The sequence below is a fragment of the Festucalex cinctus genome, chromosome 4, assembly GCF_051991245.1.
Source record: "Festucalex cinctus isolate MCC-2025b chromosome 4, RoL_Fcin_1.0, whole genome shotgun sequence".
NCBI lineage: Eukaryota > Metazoa > Chordata > Actinopteri > Syngnathiformes > Syngnathidae > Festucalex > Festucalex cinctus.
In genome coordinates this window covers 27,560,128-27,582,098 of record NC_135414.1, presented here as the reverse complement: position 1 = coordinate 27,582,098, position 21,971 = coordinate 27,560,128, and the positions used below count along the sequence as shown (strand labels likewise).

General features: G+C 40.6%; 1 protein-coding gene and 1 long non-coding RNA gene across 5 annotated transcripts in view; both read right to left on the bottom strand.

The window, feature by feature from the left end:
• Window positions 1-21,971, bottom strand: part of kiaa1549lb (KIAA1549-like b) — a 93,130-nt gene that overhangs the window by 28,549 nt on the left and 42,610 nt on the right. For all 4 annotated transcript variants that reach the window (XR_013283308.1, XR_013283310.1, XR_013283309.1 and 1 more), the window contains 14 exons: window positions 20,822-20,881; window positions 20,261-20,412; window positions 19,022-19,193; window positions 17,884-18,047; window positions 17,343-17,378; window positions 13,582-13,772; window positions 11,092-11,222; window positions 10,394-10,515; window positions 9,190-9,398; window positions 8,506-8,638; window positions 6,283-6,660; window positions 5,859-5,953; window positions 5,439-5,587; window positions 5,191-5,342 (listed from right to left, as the gene is read on the bottom strand). Coding sequence is in view for 1 of the 4 variants with exons in the window: in XM_077520037.1 (XP_077376163.1) it covers window positions 5,191-5,342; window positions 5,439-5,587; window positions 5,859-5,953; window positions 6,283-6,660; window positions 8,506-8,638; window positions 9,190-9,398; window positions 10,394-10,515; window positions 11,092-11,222; window positions 13,582-13,772; window positions 17,343-17,378; window positions 17,884-18,047; window positions 19,022-19,193; window positions 20,261-20,412; window positions 20,822-20,881 (2,144 nt within the window). In the remaining 3 variants the exon portion in view is untranslated. The remainder of the gene's footprint in view (window positions 1-5,190; window positions 5,343-5,438; window positions 5,588-5,858; window positions 5,954-6,282; window positions 6,661-8,505; window positions 8,639-9,189; window positions 9,399-10,393; window positions 10,516-11,091; window positions 11,223-13,581; window positions 13,773-17,342; window positions 17,379-17,883; window positions 18,048-19,021; window positions 19,194-20,260; window positions 20,413-20,821; window positions 20,882-21,971) is intronic.
• Window positions 57-3,231, bottom strand: LOC144017990 (uncharacterized). The gene is made up of 3 exons (XR_013283311.1): window positions 2,926-3,231; window positions 2,282-2,512; window positions 57-2,008 (listed from the first exon to the last, which is right to left on the bottom strand). It is a non-coding gene; the product is annotated as an uncharacterized LOC144017990 (long non-coding RNA).

The window sequence follows — 21,971 nt, the reverse complement described above, 5'->3', positions numbered from 1 at the left end:
AAAAAAATAAAACAAATAAACAAAAAGGAAATTCAGCATTTTTAATAATACTGTCGCCATCACTATTTGTTTGTCAGTTTTGAGCTCATTTCAGTTTTCTATTTTCAGATAAGGTAGCAAAATATGTTGGTGTGAACAAACACTTGGAAATTGCTTGACAGTCTTCCCTCGCTATAACGCGGTTCACTTTTCGCGGTCTCGCTGTATCGCGGATTTTTTTTAATAGGTCGCTTGCACATCGTAATGCATCATGGGAGTTTTTCCTTCGGGCGCCATATTGGGTGTCCGCCGGTTCACAAGGTACACTCGCGAGTTACACGGTAGAGCTTATCAACCTGATGTAATTTTCGCAGTATTTTCACGATTTACCGGAAGATCAAAAACAACGATACAGGCAGAAGGTGTCTCTGTGTGGCGGGATTGATCCTAATTACGTCCTGACCAAGGGTGATTTTTTTTTGACGGAGAAAGCTTGCTGGCCAAATGTGACATCTCTGGACATCTTTCCCTACCTCGTGTTGACAACATGCTCCATAACACGCCAACAAATCCCTGGAGGCTTACAATTATTTTGTAAGCGGGTGGATACAGAGTGTAAACTTTAACATCGCATCAGAAGAAACTGTTGCTGTTGCACGTAAGTAAACCACATGGTGTTGGTAATTCTGCACACAAAAATGTTGATTTGTTCTCAGGCTTCCTGTTATCATTGTGTTTACATGCACAGCTAGGCTTACCTGATGTGTTTTTTCTAACAATTTTATAACAGGCAAATATGGCAGAGCGTATAAGAATAAAAAGTAACTGCACAGCCTCCCCGTGGCTTAATTAAATTTAATGCTACCCTTTCACTAGTTACATGTTACTTAATCAACTTATTCTAAATGGTTAAGGTTAACCACTCTCAGAGGACGTATTTTTAGTTTCAGTTTCCAGTACAATAAAACGTGTTCATGGTAACTACTGAGCATACTGACAGCTTTTCTTATGATCTCACGGTTAAGGAGGCTGTCACAACACCCAATTTCTGTCTGGTGCCAGATGGCAACAATTCCCATCACTTGTCACGACAACACCAATAGTATTACCAGGTATGTATGGCTTTACTTTTTGTAGTTTCTTATTTAATTCTATGTTTCATATTTTCATTACAATGTTTGTAATATTTTCAGATTCAGGCACAGATGAGTTTAACTGGACGGACTTCTGCGACTTTGTGGTGTGGACAAAGTGTGATTGAGCGAGTCCACCCAGATCGCTCGTTTTGGCCAGTTGGAAAAGCCAGAGTTTTTTTTTTCCCAAAATCCCCTCCTTACCTGAACTGCTCGGGAGAGCATTTACTAGATCAGCAGTGGACTTCCAGTGTTCCTGCTCAGCCGCTGTCACCTACCACTTGCTCATGTACTTCAAAGATGCGGAATAAAGTAGTTTTTTGTGCTGCAGCAGATTGTAAAATCAAATGATATCACTTGAAGTGTGCCAATCTAGACTGCCAAAAGGACAGTGGTTTTGTGACAAGTGTGAAACAAGGATTATTGGGAAAACTGTAACACAGTACTGGTACTTGTCTTACATTAAACAAATTTAAAAGAGAGCAACTTTTTCCTCTGTACATAGCATAATGAAAGTCATTGCGTACCCCATCAACATTACATCATACCGTCATCTCAGGATGGTAGGCACCTGTGCTAAAATAAATTACATTAATTAACAGTTCAATTTTTAACCCTGAAATTACTACATCTAATCATTATTCACTTCATTTTTTGTGCTTTTAGAAATAGAGATTTATGCCATTACTTTAAGAGGGACCATATTGCACATTGAGTCAAATCCTGTCATTTGTATTATGTATAGCTTTGTAAACAAACCCAACAATAGAATTTGTATAAACGCTGCCTTTATTAGCGCCAAACAAACAGTCGCATGTTGTCCTCCTCCAATGCTTTGATGCTCGCCTTCGTTTCCATCATGTCATTGGCAATCAAGTCGGTGTGGCATGAGATCCCTAAAGAAAAAAATAAAGAAAAAATCACAAAAAAATACGGTACCAGTAATAGGTTTAATATAGTAAAGTAGTATAGTTTTTTTTGTCAGTGTAAAAGAAATGTACACATTTTGTTGCATTTTTTTAATGTATGAACATTGCTACAGGCAAATACTTATTTCTATAAACACTTCCAAATGTCTCTAAAATATAAGGTGCGTGTACACACACAAACAAACACATACATTCACTCATGCATACAATATATCATGTAATGAATTCTGAGTGGCATACCAGAGTCAATGATGTCAGCAGTACTTGAGGGTACAGGTTACTGGAGCCATCTGGCTGCATAACTGCAACAATCTCTGCCACTTCGAGTCGTCTTTTCTTTGCTTGTCTCTCCTGTGCACGTTCATATCTTGGCACCGACTGGGCTGAGACATAGATGTTGTAACTTGGGACCCAACTTTAATGTTGGAGCCCAGTCGGGATGATTGGACAGAAAAACGGGCGCAGGGCGACCTGTTAAAATAAACAAATATATAAACAAATAAAATATGGAAAGACTGGTTATTTTACCGCAGTAGGGTGGCCGTGAATAAGTTCTTTAGCATGATGTGTAGGCTACCGGGGGTCTGTTTTCTTGCATCAGCCCCTTCTGTCTCTTTTTTTTCCAAGTTTACATTTTGCCACCAAAAAACATGTTATCGGCATTAAAAGCCCAAGACTAATCAATCCAATTTCAGCAGTAAACACTTTGCACTGGCACTACTTGGGTGAAAATGTTCGATGTTAGCTTTCGGCTAACGTCCGCTAGCCAGCTTGTACTACCGAACTTGCTTGCTCATGAATCCAAAACATAAGCAACTTGCCCATATATGGGCGGTCGAAACGTTATTAATCCTCATGCATTAAATAAAGGTAAACAAGCTTACCGCTCACAAAGTGATCGCTGCACACACGAGCCCAAAGTAACGACTTCCCTCCGGAGTCCGCACTCCTCTGTCTCCAGGCCCTGGTTCCTAATTATTTTCGGAATTCGGAAAAAAGACCGACCATTTTCCCCCTTGGCTTTGTTCGAACAGCCAACGATGCAGCAACAATGTACCATTTTAAACGCAGAAAACAAACGTGATAGATACGTGTTAGACCGAATCGCTACGTAAATGGAGGCCACCCAGCATGGCGACTACGAGAAATCCGAGGCGGAAGTGACGACATGTGCAAGCGACCTATTAAGTGCAATTTTGCATATATTTTTTTACAGTAATATACCCATTTTATAAAATTTATGAAGGTGTGAACATTGCCAATGTTTGAACAAGAGAGAAATGTGAGAACATGTAAATGCCTCAATGAGAAGTGTATAAATTGTGCGGTCGGGGATTTTAGAGCCTTAAAACATTTATAAGAGTTGTAAAACATAAAGCTAACTACTTCGCGGATTTCATTTATTGCGGGTATTTTTTGGAACCTAACCCCAGCGGAAAACGAGGGAACACTGTGTTTCAATCTTCATTTCATGACATATTTTTCAACCTACGAGACGTAGTTAGGCCGATTTTTTATTTTTTTTTGCTTTCTCATTGAAATCTTGAGATACTGTCTGAGTAAGTGCTATTCAGTGGCACTGACTGAACTCACTTCACAAGAAAACTGACAATTAGATTCTGCTTCAAGCAGTTTATAGACCCTTCCAGTGTGACGTCACGTTTAAGTACGCCCCTTGCGGTGGAGGGCAGGGCGTCAATGCGAGTGAGTTAGAAAACAATCAGTGTGAGCTAGAAAATAGGTCAAAACAGTTGATAAATCAGCGACCAAATGCTACGGTGAACTTGTGCGCCGATGGATGCTCTAATGGCTCAAACAGAGATGAAATCAGTGTTTCGGCTGCCGGCAGCGATTCTAAACCAGTCGGAAGACAGTGAGGAGTGAAAGATGAGCACGGTGGCTAGCGCGAAACTATGACGCAACTGCTTTGCACCCACAAAAAGTACGAGGATATGCTCAGATCATTTGATATCAGGTAGTTTTTTATCTTTTTCTTGTACAGTGGGTCTTAACCTCTGATTGTAAATTCGAGGCAGGCGTGATGAATGTGCCATATTATCTTTAATGGAACAATCATTCGTACTTTTTTTTTTTTGCATAAGTATTCAAGTAATTTTGAATTAATTTTGAAGTAATTTTATCACAATTAACAATAACTCAGGCTTGATTTCTGCAGAGGAATGTTTAGTAAACGTGTGGTCTGTTTGTTAGCAGCTAGCAAAGCTAAGACTGGACAGTAAGACGAGTACATCCGGACACAAACGATTTAATGAATGACAATTTACACCACTAAAGTAGTGATTGACGTACTGTTTCAACCAAAAACAACATACCTTAAGCTTCCGCTTCCACTTTTCCTTCCAACAAACTCCTTTTTTTTTTTTTGTAGCTAGCGGCTCCAAACGACTGGTTTCAATGATTCGCAGTAATGTAGTGTCGGGACATTTTTTGTGACACTTGACATATTTCCCACTTTTTAACGAAAACGCTCGTTGAAAATCAAGCTCTCTACATTCATTTGTTATGGGATGTTTGCCCTCAGGGAGGTGCAGCGGGAGCTAAGTGGTGACGTCAGCTGGAAGGGTCTATTGCCACTTATATACAGTTGAAATTCACCCTTTTGTGTATTTCAGTCAACCACTTATATTACTTTTACAGTCCATTCATGCTTAATGCTAATGCTAAATAGGATATACTGTACGTTCTGGTTCTTTAAACCTTTAGAGGGGAAGTCAACCCAAAGATTTTCCTCACAATAATATGTTGTATGTGTCCCCACTAGTCAGAACATGAGTTAAGCAGCAAAAGTCACAGATTCTTATAAATCTCTCGGGGCGGCCATTTTGCCACTTGCTGTCGACTGAAAATGACATCGCCGTTGCTCACTCAATGAACAGTGGCTGTCTTATACTGCCCCCAGGTGGCCAAGACGGGCAAAACACAAAGAGCAGCACAATGGCCTTTCAATTTATGCAGTCATTTAAAAAAAAAAAAGTGTAAAATAATTTTTCATTTTATGTTATTATTTTGTAATTATGTCATGACAGTATGTTTTTATAAAGTACACTATTATGGAGTGTGTGTTTCTTCCTCACTAAAATACACGTTACAAACAAACAAATGAATTCAATGAATTAAAATCATCGTACAGAGTCTGCCCACTGATGCGACACATCTTCCGGTTCTGGAGGATAGGACATCCAAGAGGGACTGTGGTAGGAAGTGGGCGAGGCGGAGACGAAATAGTCCGAGTAGCCCGGCCTGCTGGCTGGGATGGAATAAACGGCCGTGATTGGGTTTCCTGAAGAGAGCACAGGAGAAGAGGGTGAACACGGGGAGTGGGGAACCACGTCATGACTTACTTTTAAAATGTCACCTTGGTTCAATGTCCACTCACCTGAGTAGTTGGACACAGGCTGCTCTACGGTGATGGATGGAAGTGCTGCCCGGGAGCTTGGCCCGTACGGGTTGTTGTCATGTGAAGTCTGCATTTCAGTGACAGATGTCTGAGAGCTTCTTCCCTTGGGCCCCAGGTCAGAGATGGAACTGAGCGAGATTGCAGAGACATAAATGCAGAATTTTATGAAGCAGTTGCCACTAGAGGGCAGACACGCTCCACGTGGATGAGCAATTAGCTCATTAACATTCTTGCCATACCTCACTGCACTAGTTCAATATTAAAATGGTATACATGGCCTGAAATCACACTGGTCACACAACATTACCTAGAGAATAGCAAGTCCCTGAAAATGGGGATCTCTGCTGGCTATGCAGCAGACAGCATGTGTACATTTGAGTGAAACCTCATGAGCATTACCGTCTTAAGGAGGTGCCAGGAGGTGGTCCAGTGCGAGGTGGTAGAGGAGGAGGAGAGCTAATTGCCAGATCAGGCAGCTGGGTGAAGTGAAAGGCCTACAAAGAGATGATGAGAAACTTCTTTAGAGGAGGGGTGTCCAAACTTACTGTTCGCAAATCAAGACAAAAAAAATAAAAAATGGCCAAATGACGGCTTAAGTCTCCAAAAACTCTGATGAATGATGTCTGATTGGTGGAAAGCAAGGAAGTGACAAATGATACTATCTTTTCTACTACCTGTCACAGAGTGTAGAAATTATACAGTATGATGCAGGCAAATAACGTGATTTTAGCATATGCAGGGGCCGCTAAAAAAACAGGCGGCATGCCGTAAACAGCCAACGGGCCCTAGCTTTCGCGACACTATATTATCTCATCCTGCTTACTGGTTTGGGTAAACTGCACTGGTACACGTCTGCTCCGTAAGACGGGCTCCACTGCAGCCCCCCACGACCGCAGCTTATTGTACCCGGGGCACTGGTCACCACATCTGCATAGGGAAGCGAAGCTGGAACGGCGCTGTATTGATCAGCGGGGGGCCGGTGGTGGTGGTGGGAGTGCCTCCCGGATGTGGAGTGTCCCCCCGAGGCCAGGCTGAATGCCTCCTCCAGGAGCAGGTGCATCTGCTGCCGCACTTCATCAATGGATGGCTGTGAGCTCAGGGTGGACGTCTGTGACTGGCCTTTCAGACCGCGGCCGTACCCGAAGCCCCTCTGATCCATTAAATGGTCCACGTTTGTCTCTTCAATCAATTCAGGCTCCGTCTGGAATAAACACGCAGCGTGCCGACATGTGAAAGTCAATTAAAAAAAATCAACTGTAAACTTACTAAATCACATGGTAAAAGCATTGTGTGTTCCCTGCAACGAATATGTCAACGGATGAAAGGATGTTGGCAAGATGTTGAAGAAAATCTGTCAAATTCCAAATGCACAACATTTGAGTCACCACAAATGTCATTCAACGCAAATCGCACTGCAGTTGCCGCTTTGTTTTTCTCCTCAACATCGCGCCATACATTTTTCACAGTTCTCTCTTTCAAAACCATTCACCTCGCCTATATATTTGGCGAGAAATAAAAGTGGAGGCTGCCCTACTTCCTGTGCAAATAAAAGGTTGCCATGGGATACCTGTCGTAGTGCACCTCATAAATCAGTCCCCCCTGGAACATGAAAAGGGAGAAACATCTGCAGGCACACACTGGGCACATTGTAATCAACAAGACTTGGGGGAGGGAGGGGCCTTGCGCAGGTTGAAAAAAAAAAAAAAAAGCATGTGAGCGATGAAAAGAAAACATAATTTGGAGGTCAGCGTCTTTAAATGGTTTGTCGAGTTGTTCTTCTTTAATGAAAGTCTTATTTGTCAAAGCGTGAGCGTAATGCACAAAATCAGTATAGATGGCAGACATTAAAATTTGTCATATACATTTCCGTATTAATAGTACCTCTATTCAGTTGGATCACACTAATTAGTAAGCTTATATCATAACTAGGGGTGTCAAAATTAGTGTGTTAATTTTTAGTTAATTTAACGTTCCTTTAACGCAGTGCTTCTCAAATATTTTCTGTCAAGCCCCCCCCTAGTAAGAAGAAAACATCTCGCGCCAGGGTCAAGTTGTATTTTACAATTTTAAAAATGTGCAGAATTTCACGAGTTACTTCATGTTAAAGATGAAATAGATTTTAATATGAAAAGAAAAATGCACTGAGCTTGTCACCAATGTCTTACACATGCAATTATGCCATCTTGTGGCAGAAAAATTACCTCTGCACAAATCAATATCACACTCATTTTTTTTTTTACAGTACAGAACATCTCTTTAATGTTAACTAAATGTTGTGATTTATTATGAAATTACTGTATCAATGATTAAAAGATGCAGCCATATTTCTATTAGTTTAACATTTTTCCCACTTTTATGCTAACAAGAGTATGAAAACTTACAAAAAAAAAATATTTTATCGTACACTTTATTGTACATTTACAGCAGATATAAAATTTGCAATTAATCATGAGTTAACTATTGAAGTCCTGTGATAAATTACGATTAAAATAAATTGAATCGCCCGACACCCTTAATTAATCATAACACTACAGAGCTATCTCTCTTTCCAAAGCTGGCCAAAAAGGAAAGGGGGTAATGGGTAGAAGTGGGCAATGGCATTGAAGTCACTGATATCACTGCGTAATGATTTACAAAAGAACAGCTCACAGTAAAAACACAAGGAAGCGAAAGTCTGCTCCATTACACTAGGGAGCCGGGAACCATAATGGAACAATAAAAGATGGCAGCGTGAAGCAGTCAGACGGATATGCATTATATATCACCACCTTATAAATGTTCATTCGGGATTAGAAATGAATCAAAGTGTCTTTCCAGCAGCTTGTTGGTGCACACAGTGACCACACCTGAACACGTCTCGCCGTAAGTGTTAAATAGGCCAAGAAGACACAAATTTTGCACCGACACGTCATGTCTGATAAGCTTTTTGGCCTATTTTTTTACCACACATGTGGACTAGATTTAAAAGGGTTGTTATAATGAATGACAAATATCGTACAATATGTAGTATGAATGGTTCTAAATTTCGATTGGGCGTGCGACTTACATCATAGCCGCTGTTCCGGATGCCTTTCCTGGGTCTCTCCCTCATCACAAGCAAATCCATCTCAGTTCCTCCAGGACTTGGACTGTTCAGGCTCTGTCTGCTGCGATACGACGTCTGCCCTACCTGATTGTGCCTGCAGGATACATTCGGGAAAATAAAGTAGCTAATAGCCACAGCAAAAAAAAAAAAAGATAAACCGTGTGTTCAGAGTTTTACAGGATTATTTCTCCACCCCCGATTGTGCAGGTTTTGGTTCCAAATTTAGGCAACAGAGCCGTTAAGCACAGCTTTAGTATATTTGGAGCAGCCTAGCAGTAAAAGAGCGCGCGTTCAGAAACAAATCAATTAAAAGCCATTCATTTGTTTTAGTGTCCCTTGAGCGTGACAGGAGGTTTATGATGCCAGAAAACATAAACAAGTTGGGGTAGAGTATGATTTAATTGCAGTTATGTGGATTTCGCTGAAGGATTGCTCGCATAAAAAGTGATAGTAAAATAGATTTAATGCACTAGTTAAGTTTACTTTATAAGTTTACTTTTTTGGGGGGAGTCTGCAAGTGTGGCTACATATGTACCATATAATGCATTGGGGCTTTTTTTTTTTTTTTTGCTTTTTTTTCAACGTGAATCCAGAATTCAGCTTTCTATTTACACAATATCCATCCATGTTTCCACTTTTCCTCACCTCACGTGAGACTTGACATAGGTGGAATTCCGCTCCTCGTCAAGCTCCGCCCTCTCGTGGCCATGCCGCTGCCTTTGCGAGAGGGCCTGGCTACTGTAGCTGCTGCCATCCATGGCAGGAATGTCATAGTAGCCCTTCTTCTTGGCCTTGATTCTCAGCTTGTGCCGATATTGTTCGATGTCCGACCGCTGCTTGAGGGCTAAGTTCACCTGTGAGAGTTGGGGGGGGGGGGGGGGGGCGTAGTAAAAACAGATGATTTTAAAAACTTTGTTTAGTTAATGTTCTGAAAATACGGTTATTGAGCTCATGACATACACAAAAAGTACAGAAAATTTTGCACCTATGAAATCCATGATTGAAGGGATTGCTAAAATAATGGGATTGGACAGTAAAAAGCTTTTTGTTTACTTTTTTTTCCATTTAAGGAACTTGGGGTGCTAATTAGCGACCCGCCAGGCTTCCCATTCTGTCTCCCTCTGGTGGTCATTAGCATAGCGTCTCCTGATTCTCGATACATTCTCGTTGTTTCTCGTCTAGTCAAGTTTGTTCTACGCCTCTCGTTGTTATACGAATAAAGAGTTACAATCTCATTTGTGTCTGCGTTTTTGGGATCCAACTCCAGAACATAACATAAACATGACATTCTGATTAATATTACATTTGTGGAATAAGAGTTATGAAGAAAATCCAGCCATTTTTATCCATCTCAGAGGTCGGCCATTTTGCCATTTGCTGTTGAGCGAAAATGACATCACAGGTAACAACCAATCACAGCTCAGCTTTCGAAAACAGGTGAGCTGTGATTGGTCGTTGCCTGACCCCTGAGCAACAATGATATCATCTCCAGTCAACAGCAAGTGACAAAATGGCTGCCCTGAGATGGATAAAAACAGCTGGATTTTGCTGCTTAACTCATATTCCACTATCACAACATTAACCAAAATACCATATTTAGAACAGTGGCGCTGCATAGAACATATTATTGTCCCAAAAAAAAATTGGAGGTTTTCTTCCTCTTCAAATAAGAAGATCAGATCAATTCAATGAATCTAAATCAGATGCGCATTTATCTATTTATTTAGGTTCATCCTTCACCCTATAAAAGGGAACCACACTTCAGCAAACAAAAATGTTTGCAATCAAAACATACATTATACAAGACACAAAACAACAAATCTGGTCTGCATGAATGCAAATGAATTACCTCTCCGTTGAGCATGGCCGAGGAGTCACGGTCAGAAGAAACGCGTTGCGAGTAGTTGAGCTGCGCCGTCATGGGCTTGATTGAAATAAGCTGCAGCGAGCCAGAGGACGTGTCGTACGGATCTGAAGAACAGAAAACAAATTTGCTTACAAAGCAACTCCAAATAACTGATCAGTATTTTGTGAATCACAGAAAACAGTCCATGGCATGAAAATGAAATTCCTGAACCTGCTTCCGATAGATGTTTATTCAGTCTCAACTAGTCTGCTGTCTTAAAGCAGTATTTGAAAACTCTCACAAAAGCATAAAGGCGAAAATAATGGCGACCTCGTATCTTGCAAATGTATCTGTTGAGTGTAAAATCTGGGCCTGTTTAAATCTATTTGGTCATGCATGGTACATGTGTGCTTAATAGCACGCCAAGGGGCTAGTTTCACAGCATCCACTCCTGACATGCTGTATGATATGTATTATTAATGTGTCCTTTTTATGCAAAAATGTCACATCCATCTCTGCACACAGCTGAGTGGTAACATTTCTGCATGCTATCATAAACGCAGGGAAGCATACTTTTCTATGTAGAGTAAATAAAAAAACAAAATGTGCTCATCACATGACCACATGACCTTGTCGTAAGAAGCATGAATGATTTTTGTTTTTACACCCCCGGTGCGTGCGTGCGTGCGTGCGACGCTCACCGTCTCGCTTGCGCGTCTCCTCCTTTGTCGCTTTCTGCTGCGCTGTGACTTTCGGCGCCGCCAAGCCCCGGACGGAGTTGCGCCGCTCTGATTCGCTGCTGATGACGGAAACGTCCTCGCTCAACAACTTGCTGCAAGTAACCATAGCAACAGGAGAGGCGGTGAGCGCTCGGAAAAGCCGGGGCTGGCAGCCAGGTTATGTCACGCTTCTCTTTAACAGGCTCACCTTTTGGAAACGTATTGAATTATGATGGCAATTGTTTGATAAAAGAATAGACTTGTGCAACACATTCTGGCTTTTTTTTTTTTTTTTTTTTTTTGTACGAGTATCAACAGTCCAACCACAGTTGGATGAAAGTGGTGAAATTAGTATGACAAGATGCTTATCAATGAACCATCTCAATAAGTACACGCATGGGCGTGTCCGCTACAATTAAAAGGATGAAGTAATAGACCATCATTTTGCTAATTAGACAAACGCTGGCCCGCAGTCCGCATCGTGTTAAAGGGGCCTTTAAACGCTGCACTGAGGCTGGAATTAGAGCCGCGCCGACAGGGACTTCAAAGCGCCGCAGTCCATCCCTTATTTGTCTGCTAAGAATGATAACAGCGAAGAGAGAGAGACGGAAACAGAGGATGCCCCCCCTGCTCCCGTTGAGGCGGCGCAGCATGGCCTCAACAAAGACGTGCGCTGTGTGATAACTAATAAAGACGTCGAGAATACATTTACATTGGCTGCGCGAGAAGGGGAAGTTAGGTTAAAAGATAATGTGGAATCGTGACTTAATGGGATGAAGGGAATGGCGAGGGTGAAAAATCTTTCCTTGAGGGAGGAGGAAGCTTACTGCAGATAACAGTGACTGCATTTGGCATAGGAGGGGAATTACATTATCTATGTATTTGAAATGATTGGTCAAAATTAAGTCTTACTTACGTCACTCGTGATGTTGCACATTTCTTTCAAATCATCCTCCAACTAACATCCATTTGTCCATTACTGTGCAACATACCATATTTAGTTAACAAGCATTCCTTTACTGTTCAATGAGAATTAGATGGAAACACATACTACACGTTACACAAGGGCTGTGCAATTAATCGAAATTCATTTACAATTTCAATTATTACACCTCACAATTACATAATCAGCATAATCATCAAAAATTGTTAATACTAATTTTGAGTTGTTTAAATGAATATACATTTTCACCTTTTTTAAATAAAAAACAAAACAAATTTAATAAATATTTCATCCAAAAGGAACTTGCATATCGTGTTTCAAAGAACTTCATTTATCTTAATAATTTTTTACATTTAAACATTTTCTTTTGTACCAAAAAAAAAAAAAAAGATCATCCTAATCGTTAGTTTAAAGGGATGCTTGACTCATTGAGCCATTTTCAGCAGTAAAAAAGTTCACATTTTGTCTATAATTAATGTGGTAACTTCATTATTTTTCACATGCAATTAATACCTTTAAAAAGTATTTTTTTTCTACTTGCTGTCGACTGATGATGACATCACCTGTGCTGAGGAAGTAGGGTAACGACCAATCATGGCTCCGTTTACTGACCAAACCCAGAAAACAGGTGCGCTAATTAGCAACATTTTTGCTTGACAGGTACGTTTTTCACCTGTTATTGATTTTTGATTAATTGTACATTCCAAAAAATAAACTAAAAGCTGAAAACGTCATTATAAATATCATGCTACCAGCATAGCAGCCGTGATTAATTGGCTCGCTTATAGTGCTAATGCTAGCTTAAATATCGCTAGCGCTGCTATTTTCCCTCTACGACTATTTACGGCGAATATGTAACTTTTATAACCGCACGCCATTATGTGAGGCTTTGGTCAGAGACTCGAGGGGGGGTGGATTAATGAAGTGAGGCTACATTCAAGTCTTGCTCGCCCTAGCACCCCTTTAATTCAACTATTAAAAAAAAAAAAGTACAGCAATATTAGGTATGACAATTGGCATGTCAGTGATTTACTGCTCCGTCCCTACCTTATAGTTCTTAGTCAGCTGTCTGTGACAGTTCCAACTTTCTTGCTTCCCAGCACAGGATAAACATAGAAAATGGATGGTCCAATTAGGATTGAAATATGAAGGTAAAGCTAAAGTGTGCCTGACTTGTGATTGACGACATCTTGACGTCGAAACGCACGACCAGCTTTGTCCCGGTATTGCCTATTCTGTCCCATGCATTTTAAGTTTAATCTTATTATCCTGCTCTGAAATTGAATCCTGACTTTGAGAGATTCTGCCCTATTTGTGGTGTGGCATTAAACAATCGCTCGTGATTTAACATGACAAAACTTGCTATCCAATTAGTGAAACGGTCAATTTGTGACCTGGCCACACAACAATCTCCGCTCCTGCCTGTGTATTATTCAACATGATGGTATTAGGAGGGCACTCTTTGAGTTCTTTGAATGGTCTGGGCATGCTGCGGGTTTCCATTTTGATGCAGATGGAGGTGAAAATACCTTTTGTGTTTATCACCGGTGAGGTTCGCCTTGTTGACCGTGCCCTCGTGTTTCAAGGTCTTCTCGAGCGAAAGTGGCGCGTCCCGAATTTTCAGAGACAACATCAACGTATCTTGACCAGCAGGCAGGGTTTCCTCGTCTCCTCCCTGCTGCCCCAAATGCTGCTTCGCGTAGTCAAAACCTTGAACTGGCTGAGGATGAAACAAGTTTAAATTAACTCATTCACTCGCAGCCATTTTCACTGAAGCAACCTCCTTCGCTCCCGGCTGTTTTACTGGATTTTGACTGATTTTGCAAGGCCCAAAGAATATTGTGTTCTATGGCTATAAAAAACACACAAAACCTACCAAAAGAAAGTTTAGAGTGTCTTCTTTCATCAGGAAAAAAAAAGTATATTTCTATCTGTTTCCGTTTTGCAGCAATTAGCATTAGAATATAGCTACGGTTCATCATTATTCACAAATCTGTTTTGAGTTGTGGGGAAATCAGCTTGTTTTCAATATGGCCCTGGTGGATCTCTTATACTCTGCTGCCACCTGCTGGACGTTTTTGTAATTACTACCATTACGTCACCCGTTTTCTGCATTTGAGAGGCTGCATCGAAGCCTTCTGTATGCTATAGCATAAAAAAAAACTAACATAAAAAAAAAACGTATAAATACCTCTTTGGGACACTTAAAACATTTAAAATAGAACGTCTTTTTACGTTTTTGGGAGCAAATGAGTAGGAACAATATGAAACTGTAAATGTAGCATCAAATTATTTTGCCCATTTTTTTTCTCTAATATTGGTGGTGACACCTCTCATGTAGTGTTAGCATTAGTGGCAGTGCTAATGTTGGCATTTAAATTTGTTTGCACTGCTTGTTCAAACTTTGTTGCACACTAAAATGATCAAACAAGGTTTATTTTGAGGAAATTTGTAACAACACAGAAAACTTATGTTAGCAGTTAGCATGTACTGTTCACAAGCAAATTAGGTTCCCCTTTATCTGACAATTAGCATAGATTTTAAACATAGAAGGCCAAAACATCCCTAATGTAAATTAAATTGCGCGAATAAAATAGCCACTACGGGGCGCTAGAACTGCACAAATGGAAATCAACCTGACTTTTTTTTTAACAAATGTGTTACTTTTAAATATTGTGAACATGACGACGACGATATTGTGGCAGTTTTAATATCGCGATATCACGATATTGCCCTTATCGTGACATCCCTAATAGAATACAGACACACCAACTGGTCACCAGTTTGACTAGCAAGACGTTAAAATACACTATAGGCTTTGCAAGTCAACTTCATTTGAATGTTTCTTAAGCCTTGAATGCGATGTCATGTTTCAGTACTTTCAAACAACTTTCTGTTCTCTAACAAGGAGCTAAACAGCAAATTTTGCATCACGTTTGATCCATTAATCGACTGATAAACGCCCTGCTTCATTTACAATGTTACTCTTCAAACAGTTTTCTTGATCACGTTGTTCTCGTTTTAACATCATGAAACCAAAACAAAACTCAACAACTGATCCACAGTTCCATGCCAGTGAAGGCTTCAAACATAACGTTCTGGCCACTAATCTTGGAATGTCAACAGAGATAGAGAGAGACTGGAAGAGTCACAGAAAGATCTGTCGAAATGTATTGGTCAATTACATGTACAGTGTACATGTGTCATGTATTAAATTTAATGCGTCAAGGGGAAGAAATGCATTATTAAAAGTACATAAAATATTCAGAAATTAGATAATATATTCAAGGCATTTAGAAGAATGCCATGAACCCGGGTGTCCAAAAATAGCTGTAAATAAATTACTTATATTTGTAGAAAAATTAGGGGGGGATGGTGACTGTGTTTACCCTGCTGCTGTGCCTTCAACTGCAGAAGATAAATTGATTTAACTAAAGCCCTTTTCATCTTCTTCCAACTTCGTGTCCAATAAACACTCGCAGTGGGTGGTGATAAGATGAGATTGGCAAGTTTTCATAAAAATATAATGATGGATTTAAACATGAAAATACACTAGGGGAAACGAAGAAGAATGATTTACTGTTTGTGCCGAGAAAGGTGCGCACGCACACACGCACTCAGAGTGAAATATATCGTGCTTCAAATGCATCCGTCCGGCGTTGCAAAATCAATGTGACATTCCACTAAACAAGCTCTCTCTTTGTATTAGTGCACCCTCATAAAATCTATAGAAAACACTGAGGGGCCTATTCCCAAAAGGTTTGTGTCGCCGTTGCACGGCGCTAACCGGTAAAAATGGAGCAATCCGGGAGCGCCTAATTCACTGAACACGCGCAGATGGGGAAATCCGTCACCAAGTGTGCTGCCAACCAGATTGCGCCACGGTGCGCCGGTGTTATTTGCGCGTATGTAAATTTGGTAATTTGCATACGTTTGACACAAAATATGCCCACCCCCAATGCAAATGAGACTCATTGATATTGCAGCGCAAATAGTCACGGAGAGTTTGTGTGACGCAAATAACGTTTTTGGAAAGCACGTATAAACCTATCGCAACCTCGATCCTGGGATCATGACAGCAGTGCATGGCACGGTGCGCGTCACGCTCTGGCTGTTCACGCAGAGAGAGAGAGGGAGAGAGAGAGAGATGTTGGTTTAGGACACATACACTTTGCTGATCGGTAATGGCGAGGAGGCATTTTACGATCATTTTTACGTGGCAGGTGCATACTGTACGCCCACCCCAACCTCTGAAAATATATTTTTTTAAAACGATCGCACCAATAATTTGTACTTTATGAATGAATGACGCCGATGTCGTCCTCTCTGCTCTGTACAGCTTAATGGCGCTATAAACGCTTACTCTCATCCAACCTCGCTTTCTGATAATGTCATCTTTCTCGCAACTGTTACTATAACAACTACGTTCTGGCCGCAAATCTATTGCCATGTGTGGTAAAAGCTGTCAGTTTTGTGGGCGTGTTTGCGCCGGTACATGATTAGAGCAATATCCTTAGTGAATAGGTGGGTAACTGGGCGCAGAATGCGGGTGCAGTTGTGGTGCAATATTTCGTGCTATTACCGAACGCAGCGAATTCTTAGTGAATATACCCCTGAATGTTTAGCCATGTCTAATATTAAGTCCACTTGAAATAAATTGCTAGTGCAATACCGTATGCACTGACCACAACATCTGTCAGTATAACCCAATCACCATTTTTACTCCAAGGAAAATCACCATGTGTTTTTTTGTTTGTTTGTTTGTTTTGTTACATGCGAAGATCGCAGAGGGATCAATTGCGTACTGTAATAACTGTGGATTACAGACGGTAGTGTAAGATTTTTATTAGTATCAATAAAGCAGCGGAATGTGCTGAGGGTGTCACTTTTTGTTTTCATTCATCCACACTGATCCGTTCGGGTGAAGAGAAGCCAGACTCAGCAAAAATAACAGTACACAGGAGGTGCCGAGAGGAGTTTTGAGCGGGATATATCGACACCCCCGCCTCTTTGCAATCTTGTAAGTTCACACACTTGTGCTTCATAAACACTCTGTGTAAAAGCTGGCTGGATCTGTCAAAGTAACATCTGGAGACTGCTTGAAGCCAATTGTCTTTCATCCAAGAGAATCCCATTGAAAAAAAAAAAGAAAGAAAAAAAAAAAGCGTTATAGCTGCAGTGGGCTGCTGTGTTGCCTGTTTTCATCAGGATGGAGTAATATAAAGCAGTAGAGATTGTTCCCGCAGCTAACCCCTCATTTGCCACCATGCAAAGACGGAAATTGTCGTACCTGGTGATAGTAGTTGACATCCCTCCGGTATGCCATCTGAAAGTCAGGTAAAGGGTTTTAATGTGACTAGACTAGAAGGTAGCTACGGACAACTCGTTTTAATCATGGAGGAATAAATTAAAGTTGGATGATTGATTGGATGGAAGAAAGGGACGATGGGATGAATATAAAAGCTATAAATTCTGAGATAAATCATACTTTGATGTTCAGACGATCCTTTTTACTTATTATCATCTCAGTCGCTCTACTTTCTTGACATCATTGAGCAGTTTATTCCATCCATCCATTTTCTAGTCCACTTTAAGGGAGTTACAGCCAATTTCAACTCACTTGACGTAGTTGACAGTCAATCACTTCATTTATGGTATTAACTATTTTCATTTACTAATAAGAATAAAGTGGTGTAAAGCCAAAAATGCACCAAAAATGCAATTCCTACTACTGATGAAAAAGGCTCAGTTTCCAGCCGAGTGAAATATTTAATGGGGTGCTTGAGATGGAAAGGATATATTTGAGCATACGTATATTTATACAAGTTTACCTTAGCTCGTGGATTGAGGTTCCCGATTGCATCCGCTTTGTAGGCCTTTTTGTTCCTTCTGCACAGCACAGCCGTGATGATGAGGATGATGAGTGTCACAACAGCGATGGGTGCCAACACTGCAGCGATGATCCAAAGGTTATTTGGAGGGTTCTTGACCACAGCTGAGGAATGTAAAACATAATCATTGCCATCCTCATTTTATTGCACCAATCATGTTTTTTTTTTATTAAATGGCCGCCGTTTTTAAATGATTGGTTCCACATCACTCATGTTAATGTCGAACAATAAATGCGTGGTTTGTGTGATCTGTGCAACTTTTTTCAACGACAAATGGGAACTTGGGGGGGGGGGGGGGGGGGGGGGGGAAATCATGTTTATCAGATAGAGATCAGTCCTGCGACTGACTGACAAGGATAAGAGGTATAGAAAATGGAGGGATAGAAGGATAGATAACATAGTTGAGGGTATTGTACATTTTCTGTATAAAACAAGAGTGGTGAGGAAGGTAATTGTTCTACTTTAGGATCATTTAGACAAAATTAGTGCTTAGCCACCATTTTGTGGCGTTGAAGTGAGTCACTGAGGCAAAAGAAGTGCTTTGCCGCCATCTTGTGACACCAGTCAGTTATTTACAAATGTTCGCGTTTCACAGCAGGGCTCCCTATTTCTTGTGAATGTGAGGTTTCACTGTATATCCATTTGCAAACCCAATGTCATATTGAAAACTACACAAAAGTGGTACAAAGCACAAGTGGGGCGACCTAATTATGCGCTTGTTGAATGCATAATATCATACTTAGTGTACTTTATCCTACTAAAACATGCAGATGTGGCCATTATTACACCTACGTTAAAATACTCCACATTCAGATCAACCTACTGTCAAGTCTATTTTGGGTCACAATCTAATAATGTACGAGGGAAAGCTACTAGCTCATAACTGCCTTGACTGTGTCTCCCTCTTGTACTGTTTCACCAAAGCTCCGAGCAGCTCCGCCGTCTACGAAAACAATGACCCCGCCGGCAGGATTTCAGAGAGATTTTAGCACACAAAACTGTTCTTTTTCAAGCCGCGATGTGGTTTGAGGTTGTCAACGTCCACTTGTCAAAACGCTTAAAGGATGCTGTTGCTTACGTTCTGCTTGCAACTGAACGAAGTAGCCCAGGGTGAGCGCCATGGTCTGAGAATCCACAGTGTTGAGGACCTTGGCAGCTAACGCGCCGGCTAAAGGAACGCCATTGTGCTGCACGTAGTAGGTCATCTCCGCTGGATTCCTCAATCCCGGAACCCGTCTGAGACTCACCATCTGATCAGACCAAACACAAGAATGTCAATACAATAAATATCGGATGTGCATTTAGGCAAAGATACCCAACAACGGGTGGTATTTGTCGCATTTGGTGCTTTTTTTATGTACTGTATTTGAAGTGTTATTGCAAAGAAAAACTACTTTAAAAAAACACTAGGAAGCTAAAAATTTCAGCAGATTGTCATAACATGTAGAGGTTCAAAATAGCACCATGCGGTAATTTCTAAATTGTTGCAAATGGGAGAGGAAGATTTATACCGTGTTTCTTCTTAAAATGCCGATTTTGGTCACATTGACTTCCATTATAAATCATAAATTTTGATAGACTGTAAACCACTCTCAAAAAAACAGGCATGCGTAAAAAAAAAATTCTGCTGTTATGACTTTATTGAATACTGTTTTTATTGTCCACATAAGGCATCAAAAACTAAACAAAAAGGGGGGCGAATTATATATGTATAGGGAGGTCTGATGCCACTGAACATTTTGATTAGTTGAAAGTAAAAATATATTCATAATTAATTTAGTGATCACATTTCAAGAGCAGAGAGTCACAGGCACACAATCCAACCAATCCCAAACCAAACTGAACTGTACCAGCCATTCGCATGCACAATTAGCAAAGCTTTTCCACTGGCTTGGCCCAGCTCAGCTCAACGCAAACTTGTTTGGAGCAGTAATTTTTCCATTGCAAAATATAAATATGACAGAATAGATGGCTGACAATGAAAAACCATCAATAACTAGCAGATTTGTGCCAATTTGAGTGTATACCATGCATTGGAAAAAGGTAAATTGGCGTAACATTTTTTCTGGACTGTGAGAGGAAGTCATAGTACCCAAAGAGCCACATATGCCACCCAAGCATAGGAAGAACATGTAAATGTCAAAAAGAATGCTCCAAACTGAGATTTGAAACAACATCCTAATCTGACCCTTCATGCTGCGAAGCAGACATTCTCACTGATTCGCATGAGGCACTCAGTAGCATCTATTATATATGAGTCTTTCTTCCAGAGCAACCGAGAGCTGCTAATCCCCATGGACGACGATCTTTATCATACCTGGACAGTGTAGCTGCCTACAGCGGTAGCTCGTCTGAAGCGAGTGCCCTGCTGGCCTGCCAACACAAACAACTCGGCAAGCCGCTGCTCCATCAGACTGGCAAAGCTTTGGTACAGTTCAGCCAGGCTGGCGTTATCCACATCTTGGATAACTGTGAAGGGGGGACGACACATAACAAGTGTAATTAGATATGTGCATGCAAATATTGGTGAGTTACATGATCTTGAATTTACTGTAACTACAACCAGGAAGTGAGCCCTGCTACTTATTACATTCAATCACTGGTATACAATCACCTTGTGTAGCGTAAGGTTGTTCCAATTTATTCAGGGTCACAAGACCATATTTTAGACTGTATATCTTGAGTGTCCCCAAAAGTTATTCAGGGGAAGACCTTGAACAGACTTGGCCATTTTGGTCCATTAGCAGCCTTACCTGAAAATACCAGTAAAGACCTAGCCTGCTACTGTATAAGAAAACTAGTATAAGAATGCATATATACAAAAATGGGTGAGGAGGGGGAAAAACCCACAATTTTATTAATGAATTAATATTCTTACCTGTGATAACCCAAAAATCCCTGGTGGCAATAGAGGTGTTCAGGTTGTGATACTCTAGCGCTGAAAAGATAAACAAAAATATATATTCAAGTCAGCTAACTAAAATCTAAAGATTTTGACAACCTATTAGCGGTAAATGAAATCAAAGTGTACCTCGAGTGGCCAATTTTCCCAGTTTTGTGTCTACAGTAATTTTGTATTTGCCCAAACAGCGTGCCCGCGAATGTTAATTTTAATGCACGACGCCATGTTAGGAACGGGCGTGACGTCACGTCATTGACCGGGCTTCCCGATTACCCACCAGTTGCTACTGAGTGATACGCTATGTCGTCGTTGTTGCCATATCTATTGCCATTTGTTGCTTATTGTCATATATAGTTCTTAGGGGCTGGACTCGTGAAGGTAAGCAATGAAGTATCTTGATAGACTGTCTGGCTGGGCTTCATTGACTGCAGTTGAATTTAATACTCGACAGACGTAAATCACCTTCCGTGATTTGCTGTCAAATGGTGCAGCTGGTGTCTCTGTATCACACCTGGCGCATGCGCTTCTCCCATTACATACATACACTGAAACATCTGTATGTGTGCAGTATGCGAGTTGAATCTCGAAATACAGTCTTCCCTCGTTTATCGCCGGTGTTACATTCCAAAAACTACCCACGTTAATAAAAAAAATTTAAAAAAAATCCTGTTAACTCATTTGCTCCCAATAACGTAGAAAGACGTTTTTTTAAATGTTCTAAGTGTCCCAAAGACGTATTTATACGTTTTTTGGGTTTTTTTTTTTATGCTAGAGCATACAGAAGGCTTTGATGCAGCCTCTCAACTGCAAAGAACGGTTGCAGAAATGGTAGTTATTACACAAACGGCCAGCAGGTGGCAGCAGAGCAAAGGAGATCAACCAGGGCCATCTAGAAAAAAAAAAAAAGCTAAATAACTTACAATTTTAAGTAGATTTCTGAAAACTGATGAAACTTAACTCTCTTCTCATGCTAATTGCTGCAAAACGGAAACAGATAGAAACATACTTTTTTTTTTCCTGATGAAAGAAGAGACTTTAATCCTTCTTTTGATAGGTTCCATGCTTTCATAGCAATAGAACACAATATTCTGTGGGCCTTGCAAAATCAGTCAAAATCCAGTAAAAC